This window comes from Carettochelys insculpta, chromosome 27 (genome assembly GCF_033958435.1).
Source record: "Carettochelys insculpta isolate YL-2023 chromosome 27, ASM3395843v1, whole genome shotgun sequence".
Classification (NCBI taxonomy): Eukaryota; Metazoa; Chordata; order Testudines; family Carettochelyidae; genus Carettochelys; species Carettochelys insculpta.
The window spans coordinates 8221019-8245553 of NC_134163.1; the positions used below are offsets into that span (position 1 = coordinate 8221019).

The following is a 24535-nucleotide window of genomic DNA, read 5'->3' on the forward strand; positions in this document are numbered from 1 at the left end:
ACCTAGCACAGTCTGAGCCTGTTCTAAGACTGGTGGTACTAGGCACTACTGCTATATACCACATTTTAGTAATCTGAACAGATCGGTTCTCCTGGAACGCCTGCCTCTGTGTTCTGCAAGGCTACCTAGGCGCATTCCTGCAGTGTGTCTGATTTCCTGAAGCCAGGGTGTTCGGGTTACCTCTACAAAGGCTTCCCACTCCCCTGAGCCCTGGCTTGTTACGGGTGGGGAAGCGGGGGGAATTAGCTGCCTTTCCGCCATGCAGCCTTTGCAGATAGCTGACTCTTTCATCTCTCTTCCTTCTGTTCTTGCTGAACACTCCGTTCCTTTGATGGTGACCTCCGGGGGCTCCTCTGCGCCTGCCAGCATTCTGATCCCTGGTGCGAATCCCACCGCAAGTCTTTAAACAAGCAGCTTATCCTTGCCCGAAAGGGACACTTGCCTCCCTTTGTCTATTTCTGGGCCTCTGCGTCGCTGACAGTTCACTAGTTCCTGTTCTGGAGAAGTATTTTGAGATCGTTGCTTTGCAAGCATTCATGTGGCCCGCAGCCATGCCCCCTTGTGCTGAAACTGTGCCAGTTCTCCCAAGCTACAAGCTGCCGGCAGGGCCTGGAAGCTGCTGGAGAGATCTCTGCAGAAAAGAAAGGCAACGCAGGATGCAGGTCTGGGCATCCAGAAGGTGGCGCTCTTTATCGGGAGCAATATCAACCCAGTGTCATGCGGCAGTTCACAGACTGGGGCTTGTCACCCCAAAGGGGGTTGGGAGGGATCCCGTTTTAATGGGGTTGCCAGGCTTAGAGTTAGATTTGCTGGGACTCGGGGCTGGAGCCGATATCTGAGCCCCATGGCTTGGGGCTGAAGCTGATGCTTGAGGGCATGAGTCCTGGGCAGTGGGGCTCACGTTACAAACTCCTCCCCACACAGACACACACACATGGAGCAGTGAGGCTTTGGCCCCACTGCCTGGGGCTTCAGGGCTCTGGAGGGTTTAGGGTTCAGTCTCTCCTCCTGGGGTTGTGCAGTAACTTTTGTTGTCAGAAGGGGGTTGTGGGGCAATGAAGTTTGAGACCTGCTGTGCTCTGCAGCTGGCTTCAGAGGAAACATGACTGTGAGACTGTGCTCCTTGGTAGCTTCTCTAGCTCCTGCCCCACTAATCACAACTTATGCTGCATTTACCACATTGTAAAGCAGCCAACTCTCCATCTAAGATCTCTGCACAATGAACCAAATCCAGAAGTAAACATTCACTTTCCCCTCAATCCCTCAACCAGCAAATTCCCATCACCTTGCATGGGAACCACTTCCCTTCCAATGCAATTGCCATCCCTTTAGCTCACCTTGCTTGGCCCTGTTAGCCACACACTGTGTTCCCCTGGAGCAATGGAAGACCTGGATTCATGTCTTTCAGTTTGTAAAGTACTGGCAGATTTACCTGGTATTGCTCATGTCCTTAACGCAATTCTTTCTGTTTCATTTGATTTTGAATAAAAAGAAGATGTACATGCTTTACCTAAATGATTGTATTTTTCACAAACATAGTGTTAATTTTAATTTCGGAGTTCTTCAAAGACAAAAAGGATAGTTATAATTTTCCATTTAATTTTTTTCGTAATTTTTTTTAAATGGGAATTCCATCAAGTGTTTTTTCTACATTCCTGTACAATCATATCCATCACCGGCTTTAACAAAAAGGGTTCTAGTCACTTGGGATTCCAATTTCTAATTGCCAAACCTCAGGCACTGATTTAGCTGTAGCAAAACAGAGCACTCCAAATTTCTCCACTTTATCTCTTTTCTGTAAGGTTTATTGAGTAGCAGTCCTATTCCCAGCTCATTCTGTTTATCTGGATTATCCTGGTTCAGTCTCTTTCAATATTTGGAAGATGGGGATTTAGCTCAAAGGGTCATGTGCTTGCTTCACGTGTGAATGGTAGTGGGATCAAGACCCACACTCTTCAATGGGTTTTTCAATCCAGGAAGTTTTTCTGTGATGAGGTAACTGGCTGTATGGACCCGGGGAAGTCAGTGAGTGCGATATACCTTGATTTTAGCAAAGCTTTTGATGCAGTCTCCCACAATATTCTTGCCAGCAAATTAAGGATGTTTGGATTGGACAAACGGACTGTAAGGTGGATAGAAAGCTGGCTAGATGGTTGGGACCAGCTGGTAGTAATCAACAGCTGGATGCGTGGTTGGTGGTTGGTTTCAAGTGGAATGTCCCTAAGATCAGTTCTAGGCCCGTATTGTTCAATATCTTTGTTAATGACCTGTGTGAGGGGATGGATTGCACCTCAGCAGATTTGCAGATGACACTAAGCTAAGGGGAGAGGTAGATGTGTTGGTGGTTAGGGATAGGGTCCAGAGAGACCTAGACAAATTAGAGGATTGGGCCAAAAGAAATCTGATGAAGTTCAACAAGGACAAGTGAAGAGTCCTGCACTTGGGAAAGAAGAATCTCAAGCATTGTCACAGAGGTACATTAGGAGGAGTATTTCAGCAGATCTAGGGAAGTGATTATTCCCCTTTATTTGGCACTCCTGAGGCCACACATGGAGTACTGCATCCAGTTTGGGGGCCTCCCGGTGTATAAAGGATGTGGATGTATTGCAGAGGGTACATCAGACAGCAACCAATATGATTAGGGGGCTGGAGCACATGACCTAGGAAGGGAAGCCAAGGATTTGGGATTATTTAGTTTGCAGAAGAGGAGAGTGAGGGGCCATTTGATAGCAGCCTTTCATTTCCTGAAGGGGAGTTCTAAAAAGGATGGAGAGAGACTGCTCTGAGCAGTGAGAGATGGCAGAACAAGGAGCAATGGTCTCAAGTTATAGTGTGGGAGGTGTAGGCTGGATATTAGGAAAAAGTATTTCCCCAGGAGGGTGGTGAAGCACTGGAATGTGTTACTTAGAGAAGTGGTAGAGTCTCCATCCTTAGAGGTTTTTAAATCCCAGCTTGACAAAGCCCTGGCTGGGATGATTTAGTTGGGGTTGATCCTGCTTTGGGCAGGGAGCTGGACTCGATGACCTCATGAAATCTCTTCCAGCCCTAGGATTATGATTTTATGATATAATTCTATAACACTTATGTCATTTCTGGTGACTCTGCTTGATTTGATGATTCTGTCTCTTTTCTGTTTGATTTTTACGAGATGCCATTCCGTTTTCCTGGCACAACCAAAACCCTACATTGCTTTGGCTATATCTACACTAGCCCCAAACTTCGAAATGGCCATGCAAATGGTCATGTCGAAGTTTACTAATGAAGCGCTGAAACACATATTCAGCGCCTCATTAGCATGCGGGCGGCCATGGCACTTTGAAATTGACGTGGCTCGCAGCCGCGTGGCTCGTCCGGATGGGGGTCCTTTTTGAAAGGACCCGGCCTACTTTGAAGTCCCCTTATTCCCATCTGCTCATAGGAATAAGGGGACTTCAAAGTAGGCGGGGTCCTTTTGAAAAGGAGCCCTGTCGGGACGAGCTGTGTCAATTTCGAAGTGCTGCGGCTGCCCGCATGCTAATGAGGCACTGAATACGTATTTCAGCGCTTCATTAGTAAACTTTGAAATGGCCATTTGCATGGCCATTTCGAAGTTTGGGGCTAGTGTAGACACAGCCTTTAAGGTATTAGAGGAAGCTGCATAATGAATTTGGTGGCCTTAGCTCTTACCAATTAGGAGGCGTTCTTGATCAAACAGACAAACTCTCTAAAATGCATAGTAGACAAACAAGACGCCTGAATTAGTACAACATTATCTTCCCAATAACATTCACAATTGTACAGTGCAGTTTGATATAAAGCATGCAGGGGGACATGTGACCTTAGCAGAATCCAGGGCCGTCTCTCTGGAGTGCCATAGAATAGCTGACGCTCAAAACGTGCGTCTTACGTTTAGCTCATTTTATCTCTGCATCAAGTCTGAAACTAACATATCAATCTCACCCCGCTTTATGTTCCTGTAGCACCTTTCATTGACAAATCTGAAAGGCACCAGGCCAGAGTCTCCTCATACTTACGCCTGTTTAACCTCTGTGTAATGCCAGGGAAGCCACGCCTGATTCAGACAGAGAGGAGAGCCAAGTTTCAAACACTTTTATAAAGCTTTAAAATATCCCTGTGAGGTAAAGACTGTTCTTACGGGTTTTATAGGTGCAGCTGGACCAACAAAACTCCATTTTTTGCCAACATGAAATATTTTACTCAGGGGGGCGTGGTGGGGCAGGGAGGCTGGAACCATCTATACCAGCAAAAGTTCAGGGTTTTGCCAGGATAAGCTCATCCACAGTAGGAATGTTTTGTGAAGAATGCATCCTTTAAAACTGGAAGTAAAATCCTAGCAGATAAACTCTGGCAAGTCAAAAGAAGTATAATAAGGCAAGCCAAGAAAGAATTTGAAAGCCGCTAGTTAAAGCCACAAAAACGAACAGCAAATATTTTTTGAGTGCATCAGAACCAGGAAGCCAGCCCAGCAGTCAGTGGGGCCAGTGGATGATTGAAGTGCTAAAGGAGAACTCAACAAAGACAAGGCCATTGCAGAGATCCTAAATGAATTCTTTGCTTTGGTCTTTATTGCCAAGGATGGGTGGGAAATCCCCATGCCCGTGCTATTCCTTTCTGGTGATAAAGCGGAGGAACTGTCTAAGATGGATGTACCAGGAGAGAGCTTTTGGAACAAACTGATAGATTAAATAGCAATAAGTCACTAGGATTGGATGAGATTCACCCAAGGGTTCTGGTGGAGCTCAGATCTGAAATTACAGAACTACTAAGAGTGGTATGTAATATATTGCTTAAATCAGCCTCTGTGTCAGATGACTGAAGGATGGCTATTGTAACATTGTTTTTAAATAAAAAGGCTCCAGAAGTGGTCCTGGCAATGGCACTTCAGTACCAGGCCATTTGCTGAAACTGTAGTAAGGAAAAGAATGATCAGTAACATAGATGGCCATGAAATGTTGAGGGAAGAATCAACCTGGCTTCTGTCAAGGGAAATCATGCCTCGCCAATCCATTGGAATTATTGGAGGGTGTCAACAAGCATGTAGACAATGGGGATAGAGCGTACTTGACTTTCAGAATGACTTTGGCAAGGTCTCTCATTGAACATTCTTAAGTAGGCACTCTGGGGAGGAGAAGGAAGGGCCCCACTTGGATCAGCAAGTGGCTAAAGCTTTGGAGCAAAGGGTAGGGATAAACGGTCAGTTTTCAGACTGGACAGTGGTGAGCAGTGGAGTCTCACAGGGCTCTGGGCTGACACTCATGCTGTTTTAATCCAGCCCTCGAGTTCCTGGGAGGTGGGATCTGGGGCTGCCTTGCTCCCCATATGCCTTGGCTCCACATGACTCCCAGATGCAGCATCATGACCATCGCTAGCTCCTGTATGTATGGGAAGCCAGAGGGCTCCATTTGTTTCCCACACCCCAGGCACCATCCCCCTGAGTTGCCATTGGCTGAGAACCCTGGCCAATGGAAGCTGCAGGGGCAGCATCTGCAGATGGGGCAGTGCCCAGTGCCAATGGAGGAACCAGTTGAAGGGGTGACATGCTGGCTGCTTCTGGGAGTTGCTTGAGGAGGTAAGCATGAGCTAGAGCCTGAATCCCTGATCCCCCCTCATGCTCTCTGAATGCTTTGGTCTGAGCCCAGAGCACATTCCTACACCCCGAACCCTTCATAGAATCCTAGGGCTGGAAGAGACCTCAGGAAGTCGTCTAGTCCAGCCCCCCTGCTTCAAGCAGGATCAACCCCAACTCACCTTCATTCCACTCAGAGCCAGCATCTCTGGCCAGGTACCTCACACCCACTCTCCAATCCCCTGCCCCAGCCCAGAGCCCCCTCCTGCATCCTGAACTCATTTCTGGCCCTACCCCGGAACTCACACTCTCAGCCCTTCCCACACCCCCGCCCCAATTCTGTGGGCATTCATGGCCTGCTGTAATTTCCATAGCCTGATGCTGTGGCCCTTGGGCAAAAATCTTTGCCTAACCCTGCTCACAATAGTTCAGTCTGGAGCTGACTGTGAAGAGTTACAAAAGGATCTCACTGAACTGGGTGACGAGGTGACAAAACAGCTGATGAAATTCCATGGTGATGAAGACAAAGTAATGCACATGGGCTAAGAACGATCCCAAATCTACATACAAAATGTTGAGGTCTAAATCAGAAAGAGAGTTTGGAGTCGTTGTGGATATTCTTTGCAAACATCTGCACAATGTGCAGTGGCAGTCAAAAAAGCTATTAGGGATCATTAGGAAAGGGATCAATAAGAAAACAGAAAATATGATAATACCTCTCTATAAATCTACAGCACTCCCACACCTGGAATTCGGTGTATAGTTGCCCTTGGCCCATCTCAAAGTACGTATGTTAGAATTGGCAAAATTGCAGGGAAGGAAAACAAAAAAGATGAGGGGTACGGAACAGTCCCTTACAGGAAGCAATCAGAAGGAATGGGACTGTTCAGCTTAGAAAAGAGAAAAAACTCATGGGGGATATAATAGAGGACTGTAAAATCATGAATGGGTGGAGAAAGGGAAGCATTAGTTAAGCCTTCATGTAATGCAAGGGTCAGGGGTCACCTGATGAAATTCAGAGGCAGCTAGTTTAAAACAAACTTCAGTAAGTGCATCTTCACACAACACCCAACAAGCCCACGGAACTCATTGTCAGGGGATGATGTGACAACCAAATCTATAACTGGGCTCCGAGAAGAATTAGATAAGTCCCTGGAGGATATGTCCATCAGTGGCTATTAACCAGGATGGTCAGAAGCAAAAACCCCTTCTCTGAGTGTCCATAAACCTCTGGCTGCCCAGAAGCTGGGACTGAACAGCAGAGGAAGGATCACTCGATAATTGCCCTGCTCTGTTCTTTCCAGCTGAAGCACCTAGCATTGGTCACTGTTGGAACAGAGAACACAGAGGTTGAGGGACCTTTGGTTTGATCTTCTTAACCATAGCATGTGAGCTCCTTGTCATCTTTAACGTATTTACCCCACGCAGCACCCCTTACAAAGTGTTCCATGCACTGAGAGGAAGGAGAACCCGCTCTCAGCCCAGACACCTTGCCCCAGCTCCAGTCCATGGTGGAGTAGAAACTTGAACTGTCACCTCCTGAGGAGCCTTTCCCAGGGCTAAGCGGTAGAACGACTGGGAGTAGAATATGCTTCTGTTTGACTCAGAGGCACTGCTCTACCCTACTGCTGCTCTGTGTCGACTGTTTGACATAGCCATCAGCTTGGTGTCAGAGGAAGTCCAGCATCACCAGGGCCACCCTCTGTGGCACACCAGTGTGTCCTGTACAATCACCTACCCAGCTGCTAGCACGTCTCGGTGGTGTTTAACGTGCGCCATGTGACTGGATTGTGGTCCAGGGTGGCTTTCCTCACCTCTCTTATTAAAATGACTCCCTAAGTTAAGCAGCTGCCTGGGGCATATTCTGGCACTAGCTCTGTCGTCATGCATGGCTGGCTTTGTGCACACTGAGCGCGAGAGAAGCAGTCACCAGTGGGCCTTTCCAAGAGAATTATCTGTGTATTGGCAATGTTCGTCCTCCACATTTATTGGCCTGGACCACCGTCTGCTGTCACGCCCTGATCTCTTCCTTTCCCCTGCCCTGAACACGGTGCTGAAGCGCTGCTTCATTTCCCCGCTGCCAAGAGTTAAGTTATTTAGTCTGGCTCTGGGCATGAAGAGATGCTTATTTGACTGACTAGCTGTTTGTGATGAAAGATTGCCGTGCTGCTCTCTGGTGGCGGCAGCCTAGCCCTACGGCAAAAGCAAGCGGAAAGAGCTCTTGTTCCGCCTGAGCAGAAGCCTCTGGTTTCAGTTGGCAAGGCCGGGGGTTCTAGGCTTGGCTCCCCACTTTGGTGCACGATTTATCTATGAGGTTTCGATTTCTCCCCATCACACGTGGGTTTCTTATCCTAGCTTGGTGGCCAGCCTTTTGGTCCCGGTTTGCTCATCCAGAGGGCCTTTTAGCTAGCTGGCTAAGCAACCGCTGTGTCACTCGCAGCCCACTGCTGCTGTTAAAACGAATGAGCACTTTCCAGTGCTAAGAACAGAGCTTTTAGTAGTTGGCACAGCGCAGTTGTACACAACGGGGACTTAGACCTGCAGCCGAGAAGTCCAGGCTCTCTGCCACTTGAGGGCCCAGGTTAGTGTGAGTCTATGCTAGCGGTCAAAGTGCTTTGAGATCCTCAGGTGAATGTGGAGCAAACAAGGTGGTGGTGGGGAGTGTTAGAGGCCCTGAACTGCAAGTCAGGAGGCCTGGGTAAAGGTCCCACCTCTACCACTGACCTAATGGGCATCGGAAAGTTGTTTGCCCTTCCCGTCCTTTCTTTGTCTGTTTAGTTTGTGTCCTTTGACGCTTACGAAACATACATCCATCAGTTTGTCCTTGTGTCCATCCGAGCTGCTAGCGCTGAGCTGGGAACCTCTCTGAGCCTCAGGGAATTCATCACGCAGATTGCTCATTCCAGTTGTTTTGTCTGGACTTGTAGGGTGTGTTCTGCCTCCTCCTCGGAGGGGCATGCTGCTCGAAATCACTGGTATAGATCTTATGGTGGTGCCAGGTGAAATTTGCCTCTCTGTAAAATGGGAGCGCATGAGCCTTTCCTTTCCCCACCCTGTGCTCTGTCTTGTCTAGCTATAGTGTGGCATGTGCCTCGATCTCAGCTGCGGATACAGCTGCTGCGGTAATACAAACTACCGGTAATACTGTGCAGAGGACCAGTGCACGCCTTATACACCTCTTTCTAACCTCTTGAGATGGGTCTTAAGTGGCTCCTTTATGAGCTGTAGAATTCTGGTGCTGTCCCTTTGCATGGAAGCAAAATTTCACGATTGGTGCTGGCAGACCCCTTTTGTGCCGCGGCTGCATTAAAAACTCTCACTTCCTTATATGGTTAAACTCTTCTTTTTCTACCTTGGCTTTGTTTACAGTCCATTTAAAACATTTAGACTCTGGCAGGGTTATACAATTATCCGGGAACCTGCAGGGCATATAATTAGTTTGTTAGTTAACATGTAATTATTTACATCCTGTAAAATAAAGTGGTGTTGGCAAGGTAGCAGCTTCCCAGCTCCATAGTTAATGTGACTTCAGTAAATAACAAAGAAGAATCTGTCACGTTCCATTTTACAATAAACATCTTTCCCCGATTACACTCACTTTCTTCCCGCTTGGCAAAGTTCCCTCTTTTGTTTCTGTGTGCCTGGATGGGAGAGTGTGCTGTAAGCGGAGATGGGTTTGGAGTTTGCTAAGGGCTGAAAAAAGAGGAAGTCACAGGCCAGTTTAGCTTTATGAACCTGCCTTCCTGGGGAATATAAGGGTACATAAGAATGGATATGCTGGCTGAGGGTAGGTCTTCACTACGCGGAAGAGCAACTCTGACCACAGTTTGATTTCACGCGCCTAGTAGGTACGCATGGAATTGAACTATCTGGGGTTGGCAGTCGGCTTCTCTACTCCTCAGGATCACGTCGACTTCCCTTTGTGTGGACATCCAGGTAAGTTGATGGCAGGTAAGTCAATTCTAGCTGCGGAATTGCCATAGCTAGAATTGCGTGTCTACAATCAACTTTAATGTCTATTGTACACCTGGCCTCAGACCAGTCGTCCAGCCAGCCCACAGTTCTGTCTCTGCAGGTGGCCAGTGCCAGAGGCTCCAGGTGAAATGAACAGAACAGGGAAACAATCTGTCATCTAGTCCCGGTTTCTGGCAGTCAAAGGTTTAGGGACTTCCAGAGAATGGGGTTGTGTCCCTGGCTACCTTGGCGAATCGCCATTGATGGATCTATCCTCTAGGAATGTACCTAAGTGTGTTTTTGAACCCAGTTATAATTTTGGCCATCAAAACTTCTCCAGGCAATGAGTTCCATAGGATGACTGTGGATTGTGGGAAGACGTACTTCCTTTTGTCTGTTTGAAACCTGCTGCCCGTTAATGTCATAGGGTGACTGCTGGTTCTTGCGTTACGTGAAGGGGCAAATAACACTTTCCTGTTTGCTTGCTCCACACCAGTCATGTTTTGTAGACCTTCATCACATCCCCACCCCCAGCCCACAGCTCCTTTCTAAACTGAAGAGTCTCCATCTTTCAAATCTCTCCTCATACAGAAACTGTGGCCACTACACACACATGGTACAAGATCAACAGAGTGTAAGGCCTGGGGTCAGTAGGATAAGGAGCAGAGCAAGAGATGTGAGAGACTGAGGAGGGGAGAGACATCTCCAGGCTGGGAAGGGCTTTCATGATAGCTCATACTGTGGTTCCTATGATAATTCTTTGGAGGTTAGTGCCCTGTGTGCTAATGCCTGACCACTTTCCAAGTGCCAGTGGCCTGTCCTGTGCCCTACACAAGCACACATTCCACACAAGCAGCGGATAGTTGGGGCCCTACCAAATTAACAACCATTCCAAACGTGTCACAGGCCGGGAAATCTGGTGTCCTACCATGGAATCTGGCCTTTTGTGAGTTTTTGCCCTAGACGATACAGATTTCACAGCAGAAACCAGCCTTCTCCGATTGGGCTTCTGACCCAAACAGGAGTGGCAGGGAATCATAGGGTTATTTTAGGAGCATTGCCAGCCTTACTTCTACCTCGCCTTCAGAGTGAGACAGCTGGAGAGTAGTAGCTGTCATGTTGGCCAGGTACCCAGCTCTGAAGGCAGCACTTGCCAGCAGCCATGCAGAAGGAAGGCTGGCATTGCCATACCCATGGTGCCCTTACTTCTGTACTGCTGCCTTCAGAGCTGGGGGGCCAGAGAGAGGCACCTGCTGGCTAAGCGCCCAGCTCTGCAGGCAGCAGCACAGAGGTAAGAGTGATCACACTGCACCATACCATTCCTTCTGCGCAGCTGGTGGTGGTAGCTCTGGCTTCCAAGCTGGATTCCTGGCCAGCAGTCACCGCTCTCCAGCTGCCCAGCTCTGAAGGCAGTGCTGCTGGTGGCAGCTGTGCAGAAGTAAGGGTAGCAATACAGCAGTCCCCCCGTACAACAACCTTGTGACCCCTCGCACAACTCCTTTCTGCATCAGAACTCCTACAACTGCAACACTGTGAACTTTCAGATTTCAGCAGCTGAAATCATGACATTTATTATGACTGTGAAACTGACCAAAAAGGATTGTGAATTTGTTAGGGCCCTACATATGCTCCTACCCCTCTCCTGGGCTGGGTGTCTCTGCTAGGACTTGTGGCAGCTGAAATGTGGGACCAGGCTGGTCAGGGGAGTCCTAACTGCTCCCCAGCGGCTGGCCTGATACTGTGTACCATAGTGGCTCCTGCAGCCCTCCTCCAGATCCTGTTCATGTCTCCCCCTCCACCCCCACCTTCAGGACGTAGCTGGGTTCCAAGGTGCTCTCTCCTTCACATGATGCTGGGTGGAGGGGGGTGTCAGAAATACATTGGGGGACTGATCTGTTACTTTGTGGGGTGTCAGTACCCCCGCCCCACTCTTACTACCCTTGCTAAAGGCCTAACTCTCAGTTGCTGTGCACGTTTAGTGCTCGTTTGCCTTCATGCAAGCAGATTGCAGAGCAGACATGAAATGCAACCAGATCAAACCAGCCTTGAGTCAGCCGTCTATTGCGTCCAACCGAAATTCACACACAGTATAGGAACTCAAGCATTTTTTGCCCATATTCCTATTACCTGCAAAAAAAAAAAAAAATCACCTGGCTCCTTTGATTACTCTGCTCAGTGGATTCTCCTGCAGAGCCAGCTGAGGGCACAGGGTGAGCTTTGCATCCTCAATCCAGCCTACAAGGGGCCGTCACTTCTGATAACATTAATAATCAAGTGACTCCAGAGCAGGGGACGAGCATTTCTTTGGTTTTACTGAGTCTGGCTGGTGACGGAGAAAAGAGGGATTAGCACTTTGCCAGGTGTCCCAGGGCCTGGCAGTTGCAGGGAGGAGGAGCTGATAACTACTGTAATTTAATGTGAAATCCCACATTTTGGGGAGATGCACTGAAGAACTACAAGCACTGGCCACAGGACCAGATGCTGTGATCCAGCCCCTGAGCATGAGTGGCGGGTACCACAGCAGGGCAGTGGCTCGCATAGGAAGAGCCAGCTGAGCATTAACATGAGTATGAAGAGCATTTTCAGAAGTACCCAAGTTCCTGCATCCCTACACTGCACCATCTTCCCCTTCCTTCCCCCAAGCGCCCCAGTTGTGCCGATCGATGCCTGGGCGTAGGCAGGGCTGGGGTTAGGCGGCTCTCAGAGCTGCCCAGAGAACGCTGCACGACCCACTTCTCCAGGGTGAGGGGTGATACATAGCCACCTAAACTGGGTCAACAGAGAGACAGGATATTAGCCTGTCCCTGCTTCTCCTGCAGGCTGGCTGTGTGACTAGAGGTGCTGGCTGAAGGAGGCAGGGGTGGAACAGACCGCACGTGGCTGGAGCAGGAGGGTGGTGGGTGAGCAAGCCCCAGTGCACGGGGAGGGGTGGGGGATGTGGAAGTGATGACGACACTGGAAAAGGGGAGGGAGGTGATGTGGTTAGAGCCATGGCAAAGATGATTGTGGAGGTCGCAGCTGGTTTGCAGCAGTTTAACTAGAGCAGTGTGGCCGGCAGAGCTAAGAGTCCAGGTGCCAGTTGGGCACCCAGCAGAGACCTGCTCATGGAGGTCTCAGCCCCACACGCTGCTCCTCTTAGGTCAGGGGAAGCGCTCGTGGTGAGGACCTGCAGCACCAACCCAGGGAGGGTGGCGGGGACATGCACCTCCCCTGTAATTCCTGCGGTGGCGGTAAGTTGACTTAGTTTTCTGGTGTAGCTGTACCTGGTGACTGAACCTGGCATCTCAGCCAAGTCTCACTGCGCAGCGCACGCTGGGCTCTGGGCTCGCGGGCAGGGATAACCACAGAGCTGTCTTTCGTGTCCCTTTTCAGAACTTCCAATGCTGTTGGCTCGGCCTGCGCGTGCTACCCCGCTGTGGTCTGCCAGGAGCTCATGGGCAGAGCCGCCTGCAGGAGAGATCACGCTGCTGGTGGCAGCTCGGATGGCTTCTAGTCCTCTGTCCAGTGTGGGTCCCTGTTTCCATGTAAACACATCAGTCCAAGGGCAGAGTAGGGAGTGTCCTTGATTCTCCCCAGGCAGCTGTTGCTGTGAGCGCCAGGCTGCCAGTTCTGTGCCCAGTAAGAGCAGCTCTGATCACACGAGGTACAGCTGCTGACTGTAGGGAGACTGGACAGTGGAGGTCGTGGGACCAGGACCTCGACTCCTCTCATCCCTTCAGCACGTGCCCTGCCTCCAGAGTCCACCACCAGCCAGGGCCGGGCTGAGGAGATGTCTCTTCTGCACTAGTGTGACATGGCTTTGGGGGTGGCTTGGCTCGGGGCAGTAGCTGTGTGTGTGGCGGGCGTGGGAGGAGGGCAGGAGGCCAGCTCAGGGTAGCTGCATTTGTTTTGCGCTCTCATTTGTTTATTGGTGCTGCGGCTTTTTAATGAGACCTATTACTGCACAGTAGGTGCCCAGAAACCTTGTGGGTTGGCCCGGGGCGCCCAATGCATAATTTATTGGTGGTATTATTGGGCCAAGTCCTGGGGTTTGCTTAGCTTTGGGCAGACAACACTCCTATGAGGTTCACTGGCTTCTGATTCTCATTGGTGCAAAAGCCATTAGCCATTAAGAAGGAGTTGTTTGGATCTATGCATTGGGGGTGGGTGAAGTTGCTACTTGGGGAGCCCATACTCCACCCTTCATCTGTCCAGGCCCCACATCCTGGCCACTACATCACCCACTCCCCGCTTCTCCTCCTTCTGTCGGCTCACCCACCAAATCCCTGGATCTCAGTGTAGCAAATGACGTTTGTTTAAAAAAAAACAAAACAAAACATGCTCTTCTCAAATTTCGTCCTAACGGAGCAGGTTCTCCGCTGCATGCCAGATTGTGTGGACTGGACCTGCAGAAGGTACTTAACTGAAAGCACTAAATTTGGAAATAAAAAAAAAGTCAGCTGCAGTTTTTTTTGATATACCCTGAGGTTTGTCAGAGATTTATTTGCAAAAACTTCATAGTAAGGGCAAGTCCATTGTCCTGCTGAATACAGTATTAAAAATAGACCACATGGTGCCGCGCAGCTCTTCTCTGTTTTACATTTTCTTAATCAGTATTTCTAAGCCTATTTTATGTTTGAAATATACTCTTAAGCCTTTATAAAGTAACCACACCAGAGTACTACATATTTAAAACTCGCTGAAACAAAGACTTTATTTTAAATTAATGAGTCAGAGGAGTTTAGTGTGTTCGTAATAAAGTTCATTGCTTTCAGAAAAAAAGGGACTGCTAGTTTAGTTTGTGTGGCTTTCATAACAAGAGATGTTTATGAAATTTCACTATATGTTTATGTTCAAATATGTTTCCAAATATTTTAGGCATGTCAAAGGATTTTATATGTTAGTAAGGTACTGATTTTGGTTAGCTTAAAACGAGTTCCTGAAATAATCAGAAATAAAAGGGAAACTCCATTTGTTTAGCTATCTGGAAGAAAAGGATTGTTGTCCCTTTAAGGGCTTCATTCAACAAGGGGTTGAAAGGAGAGTCGGAATGGATAGACTAGACAGGAAGACTTTTTGGAAGCAAGGTTTTGTACTATAGTAATTAAAATTAAAATGTGTATTTTAGATGTGGGTGGTCTTTTGAAGTATTTATTTAAAAAAAAAACAACTATATGTCTGAAGGTCCAAGCATTTACGGTGTTAAAGTAGCATAGCTTGTGCATCTAAATATCTATGCATGGATTTTTAGAGATGTGATTTTATAATCTTCCACAAATTAATGAAATATTTAAAGCAAATTTCAAGCTAAGGTCCTGTGGACATAGTAATGCAGAAGAAGTGGGTCTGTCCCACAAAAGCTCATCACCTAATGAATTATTTTGTTAGCATTTAAAGTGCAATTTGACTGCTTTTTTGTTGTAATGCACCACTGTTTGTGTCAGTAAGTGGGGTTGGCACATGCGTGTGAAATGAGTTCATTACCACTTAATGGCCCTTCCACAGGTTCACTGTTATGCTAATAGGTCTGGCAAGCTGGAAGAGTTTTGCTGTTGAGTTAACAGAGCCACTTGGGTGAAGAGTCACCAGCCCGCAAGCAGCAACAGCCTGCGGTGGGAACCTTTGTGAATGGTTAGAATAGGGATAGGAAGAGGAGAGAGGTTCATCACTAAGACCCAGGGGAGTCATTGCCACCCTTTGCCTCTTATACCCAAGGCCCATGGATCTATATTACATTTACATTCACTATGAAGACCCCTTTCTCTATCAGGTGTAAAGGGGAGTTAGGCTCAATGAAAATCAGACCTCTGTGAGGACAGTGCAATTTGGTCCATGATTATTACTCAGTTATTAAGAATTGTTGGTAACATACTCAAGACTCTCTGCTAGCTGCACAACACGGTGCAGGGCCCTTGCCAATTGGAATGTGACACACCTGGATTCATCTCATTTCCCGTTCAGCTGTGGGACGGCTCTGAAAAGGGGCTGTAAAAATGGCATTGTGGTGGGGGCTGTGTGTGTGTGTGTGTGTGTGTGTGTGTGTTGTCTCCCCAAGGCTCCTGTGACGTCCCCATTTTCTTGTCAATTACCCATGACAAAGAGAAAGCAAAGCAAGAGGTCCAAGATCAAAATTACAGCGGAGCAAATAGATTGTTTTTGGTTAACTGGGTGTTCTAAAAAACAGAACAGGAGAGGGAGTCATTCTGGGTCAGGCCAAAGATGAAAACGTTTGCAATTTTTTCATCAAACTGGGAAAAGTCTGAAGTAAAAAAAATCTCCACGGATTGAACAAACCTGTTCATTTTGCCAGAATCCAAATTTTTGATTTTTTAAGTATCGGAGGGGTAACTGTTTTAGTCTGGATCTGTAACAGCAACGAAGGGTCCTGTGGCACCTTAAAGACTAACGGAAAAGTTTTGAGCATGAGCTTTCGTGAGCACAGACTCACTTCATCAGATGATATCTTTTTCTGATTTGTCCTCCTTGCTTACTGTTTTTGGTTCTCTGTGCCTTAAATATTGAGTCTGTTCTGGTCTGGCTATGGTCTGAAGAAGTGGGTCTGTCCCACGAAAGCTCACCTAATAAACTATTTTGCTAGTCTTTAAAGTGCTACTTGACTGCTCTTTGTTTCGATAGTGTATAGACTAGCACAGCTATCTCTCTGTTAATAATTAAAGACAGTTTGTGACAAAGTCATTTCAAAGCAGCAAAATCAAAGCTCTTTGTTTAGACAACACAATGTTTCAGTGTCTTTGGAATTCTTTTCTGTGTTGTGTCTGAGCCAAGAGATTCCTGAAAGCATTCAATGTCATTGAAGCTACATTGTTCGCTACAAAAAGTTTCCTCCAAAGTGTCTCCCAGTTCTAATCAGAATGAGACCATGATGCACCCACTCTGCATGGGTGTAACGGTCCCTAACCTGCGATCTGCCTGAGGCTGAATGTCTACATCACAACTTCACAGCCTCTTAGCTTGAGCCCTCATCAACCCAAGTTAGCTGATGTGCACTTTATATAAATTGCAGTATAGGCTTGCCTGGAGATTCTTTCCTTCCTGTGCATCAGCTCCACTAACGAAACATTTGTTTGACAAATTACCCTTCTGTTACCCATGGGCCTCCCCAGCCTTGAAATGTAGGCACATGATGACTCTGTGGAACCCAACTGTCCTCAGGGAGTTGGCACAGGTGTAACTGCTTGGAACTTTGTAAATCAGTGATGGGCAACTGAGGCTGGTGAGTGGGCCATGTGAGTGGCCCCCTTTGTCCCCAGGTGGTTGTAACAGAGACAGTTTCCTGGGATAGGGCAGTTCTGCTAACTGTGCTTGTGTAAATAGAAGGCGCTGGGCGTTCCGGTTGAACTGTAGCAGTGCTTTGATTGGATGCAGAGGGAGCACATGACTCTCAGGCAATTGTATGTGCAGTCAGCGTGCACCTCACCTCACGTGCCCTTTTCACGTGGGTCACGTTAGTAATAGCAGTAGGAAAAAACCTGCCTGGATGGAAACCATCAGAGTCTGTCATAAGACCATAAGAATGGCCATTACTGAGTCTGATCCAACTGCGTGTACCTCACCTCTGTTTGGCCGATGCTGGGATAGGGGCTGGGGTGAGTCGCTCAGTGATTGTCATAAGAACATAAGAATGGCCGTTACTGGGTCAGACCAAAGGTCCATCTAGTCCAACATCCCATCTGCCGACAGTGGCCAGTGCCAGGTGCCCCAGAGTGGGTGGACTGAAGACAATGATTAAGCGACTTGTCTCCTGCCCTCCATCTCCAGCCTCTGACAAAGAGAGGCCAGGGACACCATTCCTACCCCCTGGCTAATAGCCTTTTATGGACCTAACCGCTATGAATTTATCTAGCTCTTCTTTGAATTCTCTTATAGTTCTAGCCTTCACAGCCTCCTCTGGCAAGGAGTTCCACAGGTTGACTGCACTGCGTGAAAAAGAACTTTCTTTTATTAGTTTTAAACCTGCTGCCCGTTAATTTCATTTGGTGTGCCCTAGTTCTTATATTATGGGAACAAGTAAATTGCTTTTCTTTATTCACCCTCTGCACCACTCATGATTTTATACACCTCTATCATATTCCCCCCGCCCCCGCCCCAATCTTTTCTAAACTGAAAAGTCCCATTCTCTTTAACCTCTCCTCATACGGGACCCGTTCCAAACCCCTGATCATTTTAGTTGCCCTTTTCTCAATCTTTTCTAATGCCAAAATACCTTTTTTGAGGTGAGGAGCCCACATGTGCACACAGTATTCAAGATGTGGGTGTATCGGCATTTTATAGAGGGGCAGTAAAATATTCTTTGTCTTATTTTCCATTCCTTTTTTAATAATTCCTAACATCCTGTTTGCTTTTTTGACTTCCGCTGCACACTGTGTGGATGTCTTCAGAGAACTATCCACAATAACCCTGAGATCTCTTTCCTGATTAGTTGTAGCTAAATTAGCCCCCTTCATATTGAATATATACTTGGGGTTATTTTTTCCAATGTGCATTACACTTATCCACATTAAATTCCATTTGCCATTTTGTTTCCCAATTACTCAGTTTGGTTTGTCAATCCTATATGTGGACAGGGGTAAACAAAATGTCTCATGGGCCACACTCAGAACCGCAATGGGCAGAAGTTTGCCCACCACTGTTGTAAACTGTTGACAAGTATCAGAGGGGTTGCTGTGTTAGTCTGGATCTGCAAAAGCAATGAGGGGTCTTGTGGCACCTTATAGACTAACAGAAATGTGTGAGCATGAGCTTTCGTGGGCAAAGACCCACTTCGTCAGATGCAAGTAGTGGAAATTTGCAGAGGCAGGTATAAATAGGCAGGCCAGAGCAAGGCTGGAGATAACGAGGTTAACTCAGTCAGGCTGGGTGAGGCCTACTACCAGCAAGTTGATCTGGAGCTGTGAACACCAAGAGGGGAGAAACTGCTTTTGTATTTAGCTAGCCATTCACTCTTTGTTTAATCCTGAGCTGAAGGTGTCAAATTTGCAGATGAAATGCAGCTCAGCGGTGTCTCTTTGGAGTCTGGTTTTAAAATTTTTTTGCTGTAGGATAGCCGCTTTTAAATCTGTTACGGTGTGTCCTGGGAGATTGAAGTGCTCTCCTATAGGCTTTTGGACATTGCCATTTCTAATATCCGATTTGCGTTCATTTATTCTTTTCTGTAGGGACTGTCCTGTTTGTCCAATGTATATAGCAGAGGGGCACTGCTGGCACACGATGGCATATATTACATTGGTAGATGTGCAGCTATACTGTTGACAATGCTTAAGGAAGAACAGACTCTAGCTTACTCTCCCTTTGCCGAGTTGTCTTTGCAGGGCAAACTTGCAGCAAAACTTGTTTCAGGGTGGATCTCACTTAAAATACAACATCAGTTCAGATGCACCGATGCAGTTGTGCTGGTGTGATGCCCCAGTGAAGATGTTCTATCCGACAGGAGATAGCTCTCCTGTTGGTGAGAATTCTCCCGCTGGTTTAGTGCTGTCTACACCAGTACTTAAGTGAGTACAACTACGTTGGTCAGGGGGTGGATTATTCAGTTCTAGTTACACCAGAGTAATTCTGTCATGCAGACTAAGACAGAGTGTATGTCTGTGCAGCAAAGTTATTTCGAAATAACAGCCATTATTTCGAAATAACTATCCTAGCGTTTACACAATCATTTCAAAATAGCGGTTGGTTTATTTCGAAGTAGGGCTGCAGTATAGACATTGCCTCACAGAGCTGGTTAGAATTTTTTCAACAAGCTGGTTTTTGCTTAAAAAATGTCAACCATTTGAGACAGATACTGATGGCAAAACAGGTCTGATTTTGCCAAATTGAATGACCAAAGGCTTGGTTCTGGGGCCAGTGTTGTTCACCATCTTTATTAATGACCTGGATGAGGGACTGGATTGCACCCTCAGCAAGTTTGTGGATGACACCAAGATAGGGGAGAGGTAGCTATGTTGGAGGGTAGAGATAGGATCCAGAGTGACCTGGATAAATTGGAAGATTGTGCCAAAAGAAATCTGATGTGGTTCAACAAGAAGTGTAGAGTCCTGCACTTGGGATGGAAGAATCCCAAGCATTGTGATAGGCTGGGAACTGACTGGCTAAGCAGCAGTACAGCCGAAAGGGATTATGGCTGATGAAAGGCCGGATATGAGAACACAATGTGCCTTTGTAGTCAAGAAGGTGAAAGGCATATTGGGCTGCATTTTGAGCAGATCTAGAGAAGTTGTTGTTCCCCTCTATTCGGCACTGGTGAGGCCACATCTGGAGTATTGCATCTAGTTTTGGGCCCCCAGCATAAAAAAGGATGTGGATGTGCTGGAGCAGGTTCAGCAGAGGGCAACAAAAATGATTAAAGGGCTGGAGACATGACCTCTGAGGGATTTGGGATTGTTTGGTTTGCAGAAGAGGAGACTGACGGGTGATTTAATAGCAGCCTTCAACTTCCCGAAGGGGGGCTCTAAAGAGAATGGAGGGAAACTGTTCTGTGTGGTGACAGATGGCAGAACAAGGAGCAGTGGTCTGAAGTTACAGAAGGAGAGAAGCAGGTTGGATGTTAGGAAAAACTACTTGACCAGGAGGTGGTGAAGCACTGAAATGTGTTGCCTAGAGAGGTGGTGGAATCTCCATCCCGAGAGGTTTTTAAGTCTCAGCTTGACAGAGTCCTGACTGGGATGATTTAGTTGGGGTTGATCCTGCTGGAAGCAGGAGGTTGTATTCGATGACCTCCGGAGGTCTCTTCCAGCCTTATTATTCTGATTCTATGACCTGAAAAATTATTGGGGGGAAAATGTGTTTTGAAATTGTCATAATGTCTCATTTGACCATTTATTACATGAAAACTTCAAGTTATCTGAATTGAATCTGTATCTTGAAAACTGAAATATGATGAAGTGAATTTTACCAACAAAAGCTCATGGCCTAATAAGTGTGTTTGTCTCTAAGGTGCCACAGGACTGCTTGTTGTTTTTTTAAGTCACAGACTCCGAGACTAAAAATGTTAAGATATTCAGATGAGTAAGAGGTTTTTAAAACAAAACAAAAAAAAAAGCTTGAAAACAAAATGTTTCAGAACTTTCTACATGAGATGTTTCAAAATTGCTGAAAAGTTTTAATTGACCTAAGCCTTTTTTTTTTAAATTGTCAGTTCTCCAACATTTTTACAATTTTGATTAGTCTTCCCACTGCTGACTGGGGAATTCTTTTGATATCTCAAAACTTCTCACTGGTCAGGAAAACTATTTCCTGCCTAGCTGTAGGCCCTGCAGTGAAGGGGATGAAGCTGAGAACTTATTCTCCAGGGGCATCTAGGATCACCGGTAATACTGGTACGAAGTAGGCGTGAAGTGCTAGTGGCTTGGAATGACATTTGCTTTGCACTGGAGCGAATGACTTCAAGCGGTGCAGAGCAAAGGAGGGATCAGGTGAAAGAAAGGTCTTTGTAAAAGAAGTGGAGTGTGAATTGCTTCCCTGGGTGGTGGTTGGCAGCAGCTTCTGTACCCGTCTTGTGCTGGAGGTAGTGATCAGACTTAGCCATCTTGCTTAGCAGTCATATCCTGGCTACTCTGGCTGGACTGGAGGATTTTTTTTGGCGCTGCATTATGGGTATTTATAAGGTTACACTGCATTGCCTGCCATGGAACAGGATCCATCACCTGCAACCCCAGGTAGAACCCTTCTTACCTCTTTCAGAATCCCTCTGGGGGAGAACGTGTCCATCACCTGCAACCCCAGGTAGAACCCTTCTTACCTCTTTCAGAATCCCTCTGGGGGAGAACGTGCTGCAGAGGGTGTTCTGCCTTTTGAAAAGTGCAGCTGAGGTTTCTCCAGCATCCAGGCAGCTCCGATGGTTTGGCAAGTGGGAGGGTGTGCCTGGCATGTACAAAGCTTGTGCAGTGCATCACCTCTGTAGACAGCATGGCCTTCTCGCCCACGGCAGCCGAGCAGCTCCTGTGTCCTACCCTCCCAGGCTTCCCCCATCCGCTCTCACGAGCACCCGGCACAGACTGCGCCTTAGTGCGGACTCTGTACATGGCCTCTCTCCCACAAGCCAAGCAGCCTGCTGCCGTGATGGGAAAGTGACGAGAGAGCTCTGCTGTTATGAGTAGGGGGCAGCGAATCATGTCTCCTGGGTTCTGAGGCCCTGCCTGGCATGGGGCTCGTCACGTCCCTGCTCTGTGCCTCAGTTTCCCTTAGGGAGGGGGCGAGTCTGGCTGGAGGAAGGTGTGTGATTGCTTTGAGAGCCTCAGGAAAGGCTGCTCAGCAGCCCACGTTATGCCCGCCATGCCTGGGGACCTGTCCGCGGGGGAGGCACCGGGGGCCCAGGTGGAGGGTCTTTAATAAGGATATTTGTTTTGCCTGTTTTGCAGAGTTTCAATGTTCTGACTTGCTCTAAGATGAAGGTATGGAAGTTTGCAGCCATTGCCTCGATGCTCCTCAGTTCCATGTTGTCCATTTTAGTTTGTAGAGACATGTTCAACAGAAGCCGGAAATACAGCCCCTTCCCTTCCTCGCCGTCAAGGTCAGCCTCCTCTTCTGCCTTGCCTGCAGGTCAGCGGAGACACCCGCGAGCCCTGGAGCACCGTGACTCACTGATCTCACAATGTAAGCCCTAGCATGCTTTGCCTTGATACATCTGCTCAGAGCCGGGGGAGGGCAGCTCCTCCCCGGCAGTGCTAGGGGAGAGCTTTTCTTCCCTGTCCCCGATAGACGCAACAGGTGAGATAATGGAGCGACAGTGCTACGGTGTGTGTCCACATTGTCTACACAGGGTGTGTCCACATTGCTGCATGAGTCCAGGGCTCCAGCTCCCAGCTGGAAGTCTAACCCCTCTCCCTTCTGTCTGCACACAAGTCATGGTGAGCCAGAGCTTGGACCCAGGGTCTCAGGGTGCTACTGGGATGGAACGTGCAATAAAATTCTACAGCACCAAGTTTCAGAGCTCAGGTTTGCTGACTTGGTCTCTGTCTGCAGGGCTGAAAATAGCAGCATAGACATTTGGGCTTGGGCTGGAGCCTGGGCTCTGAGGACCCTTCCCCAGCTTGTCAGTCTGAGTCCTGCAAACCCCTGCCAGCCAACTGAGGCCAGCTGCAGCCATTCCATGGGTCTCTTATTGCCGCATTGATGTGAGTGAGCCCAGTTGGGATTCAGGGTTCAAGCCCTACTGCTTTGCAGTGTAAATGCAGCCCCATGGGTCTCGTGTTCTGAGAGGCCTCCAACTTCAAGTTGAACCTCAGAGTTATGAACACCTCAGGAACGGAGGCTCTTAACACCAAACACGACGATACGGTTGTTCTGTCAAGTGTTTACAACCAAACATAGTCTTAATTCAACTTTGAAACTGTACTATGCAGAAGAGAAATGCTGCTTCGCCTTATGGTTTGGTCATATTGCTGTGTTGGGGTACATTAGGAGGAGTATTTTGAGCAGCTCTAGAGAAGTTGTTTTTCCCCTCTATTCGACACTGGTGAGGCCACATCTGGAATATTGTGTCCAGTTTTGCCCCCCCTGCCCCCCCGCAGTATGAAAAGGATGTGGATGTGTTGGAGCAGGTTCCGTGGAGGGCTGTGAAAATGATTAAGGGGATGGAGCGTGTGACCTATGAGGAGAGGCTGAGGAATTTGGGCTTATTTAGTTTACAGAAGAGAAGACTGAGGGGTGATTTAATAGCAGCCTTCAACTTCCTGAAAGAGAGCTCTAAAGCGAATGATGAGAAGCTGTTCCCAGTGGTGTCAGATGGCAGAACAAGGAGCAATGATCTGAAGTTACAGAAGGAGAGGAGCAGGCTGAATTTTAGGAAAAACTATTTTCACAGGAGGGTGGTGAAGCACTGAAATGTGTTGCCTAGAGAGGTGGTGGATTCTCCATCCCTAGAGGTTTTTAAGTCCTGGCTTGACAAGGTCCTGGCTGGGATGACTTCATTGGGTTTGATCCTGCGTGAAGCAGGGGGCTGGACTAGATAACCTCCCGAGGTTCCTTCCAGCCCTGGGATTCTGTGATTCTATAATTTGCTTTTTTCCCCCTCTGATGTTGCCTGTTTGTGCACTTCTGGTTCCATGTGAGGTGTGGGTGTTACTGATCAGTTTGTAACTCTGGTGTTCATAACTTTGAAGTTCTGCCCCTAGAGGCGACGAAAGCAAAAATAGAAAGTCCAGTGCTGATAGTCATGGTAACAGGGCGCATTCTAAGAGGGCCCCTGTTTCCACTGGTTAGAACTTTGCCTGACATAAACCGCTGCGGCTGAAATATTCCTTTCTTGCTTTCTTGCCACCGGCTGAATTGTTTTGGTTAGTTTCATTGAAAACGATTCAGCCGTTTCCAAGCAGGAGGCAAAGGGAAAGTCAGACCATTTTAGTAACACAAAGGAGAATGTTCAGCTGTTTCTGTGCAGAGTTCTGACGTGTCCGTGCTTTGGGGCAGTGGCATGAAATTGGCTGAGGCAATGACCTTTGGGTCACTGATGTGCCTTTTGCTGCTTTTCACACCTTCTTCCTGCTTCTTGTACCCCCGCTCTGGACTGAGGTCTGGGTATGGAAACAGAAGATGCCATCTGCTCTGAGGACTAGGTTATGATCTTATTGAAGGAAGGTGAGAGTCAGGCGCTGAGGGCAGATGATGGGCTTTAATGCTGTTAGAGCTTTGGGGTTGAATTTGAACTCTCACGTAAGTTTAATTCCTACGGCCCTGACCGTCCTCCCACTTACAGCTGGACACAGGGGGGGTAGCTCCATTGGCTTCAGCTGAGTGACACTAGGTGAGGACAGGAATCATTTCCTTTAATTCCAGCTGTCAGTCCTGCTTCCACTGGCAGATTAAATAACAACGGGGCTCTTGATAGCTACAGAGCAGCTGCCCGAGACACAAGCAGGGTGGTCCCCACCAACTGGTACCACACCTCTGTGTTCCTGGCCCTCTTCTCCATGCTCTGATGGCCTGTGATGCCTGTCCAAGCCTGACCCTTTGCTACTTATTCCCCTCTGGCTGGAGGAAGCAGTGATCCTTCTTGGCGTCTCTGATGTGGCTGACTGTGAG

At 47.7% G+C, this 24535-nt stretch overlaps 1 protein-coding gene across 2 annotated transcripts in view; it reads left to right on the forward strand.

The window, feature by feature from the left end:
- The window catches only part of NRTN (neurturin), a 97551-nt gene that overhangs the window by 56585 nt on the left and 16431 nt on the right, over nucleotides 1-24535 (forward strand). The window contains exon 2 of one of the 2 annotated variants that reach the window (XM_074978435.1): nucleotides 21874-22108. In XM_074978435.1, coding sequence (XP_074834536.1) covers nucleotides 21901-22108 — 208 coding nt within the window. In that variant the 5' untranslated portion in view covers nucleotides 21874-21900. The remainder of the gene's footprint in view (nucleotides 1-21873; nucleotides 22109-24535) is intronic. The other variant, XM_074978436.1, reaches the window with a different exon arrangement.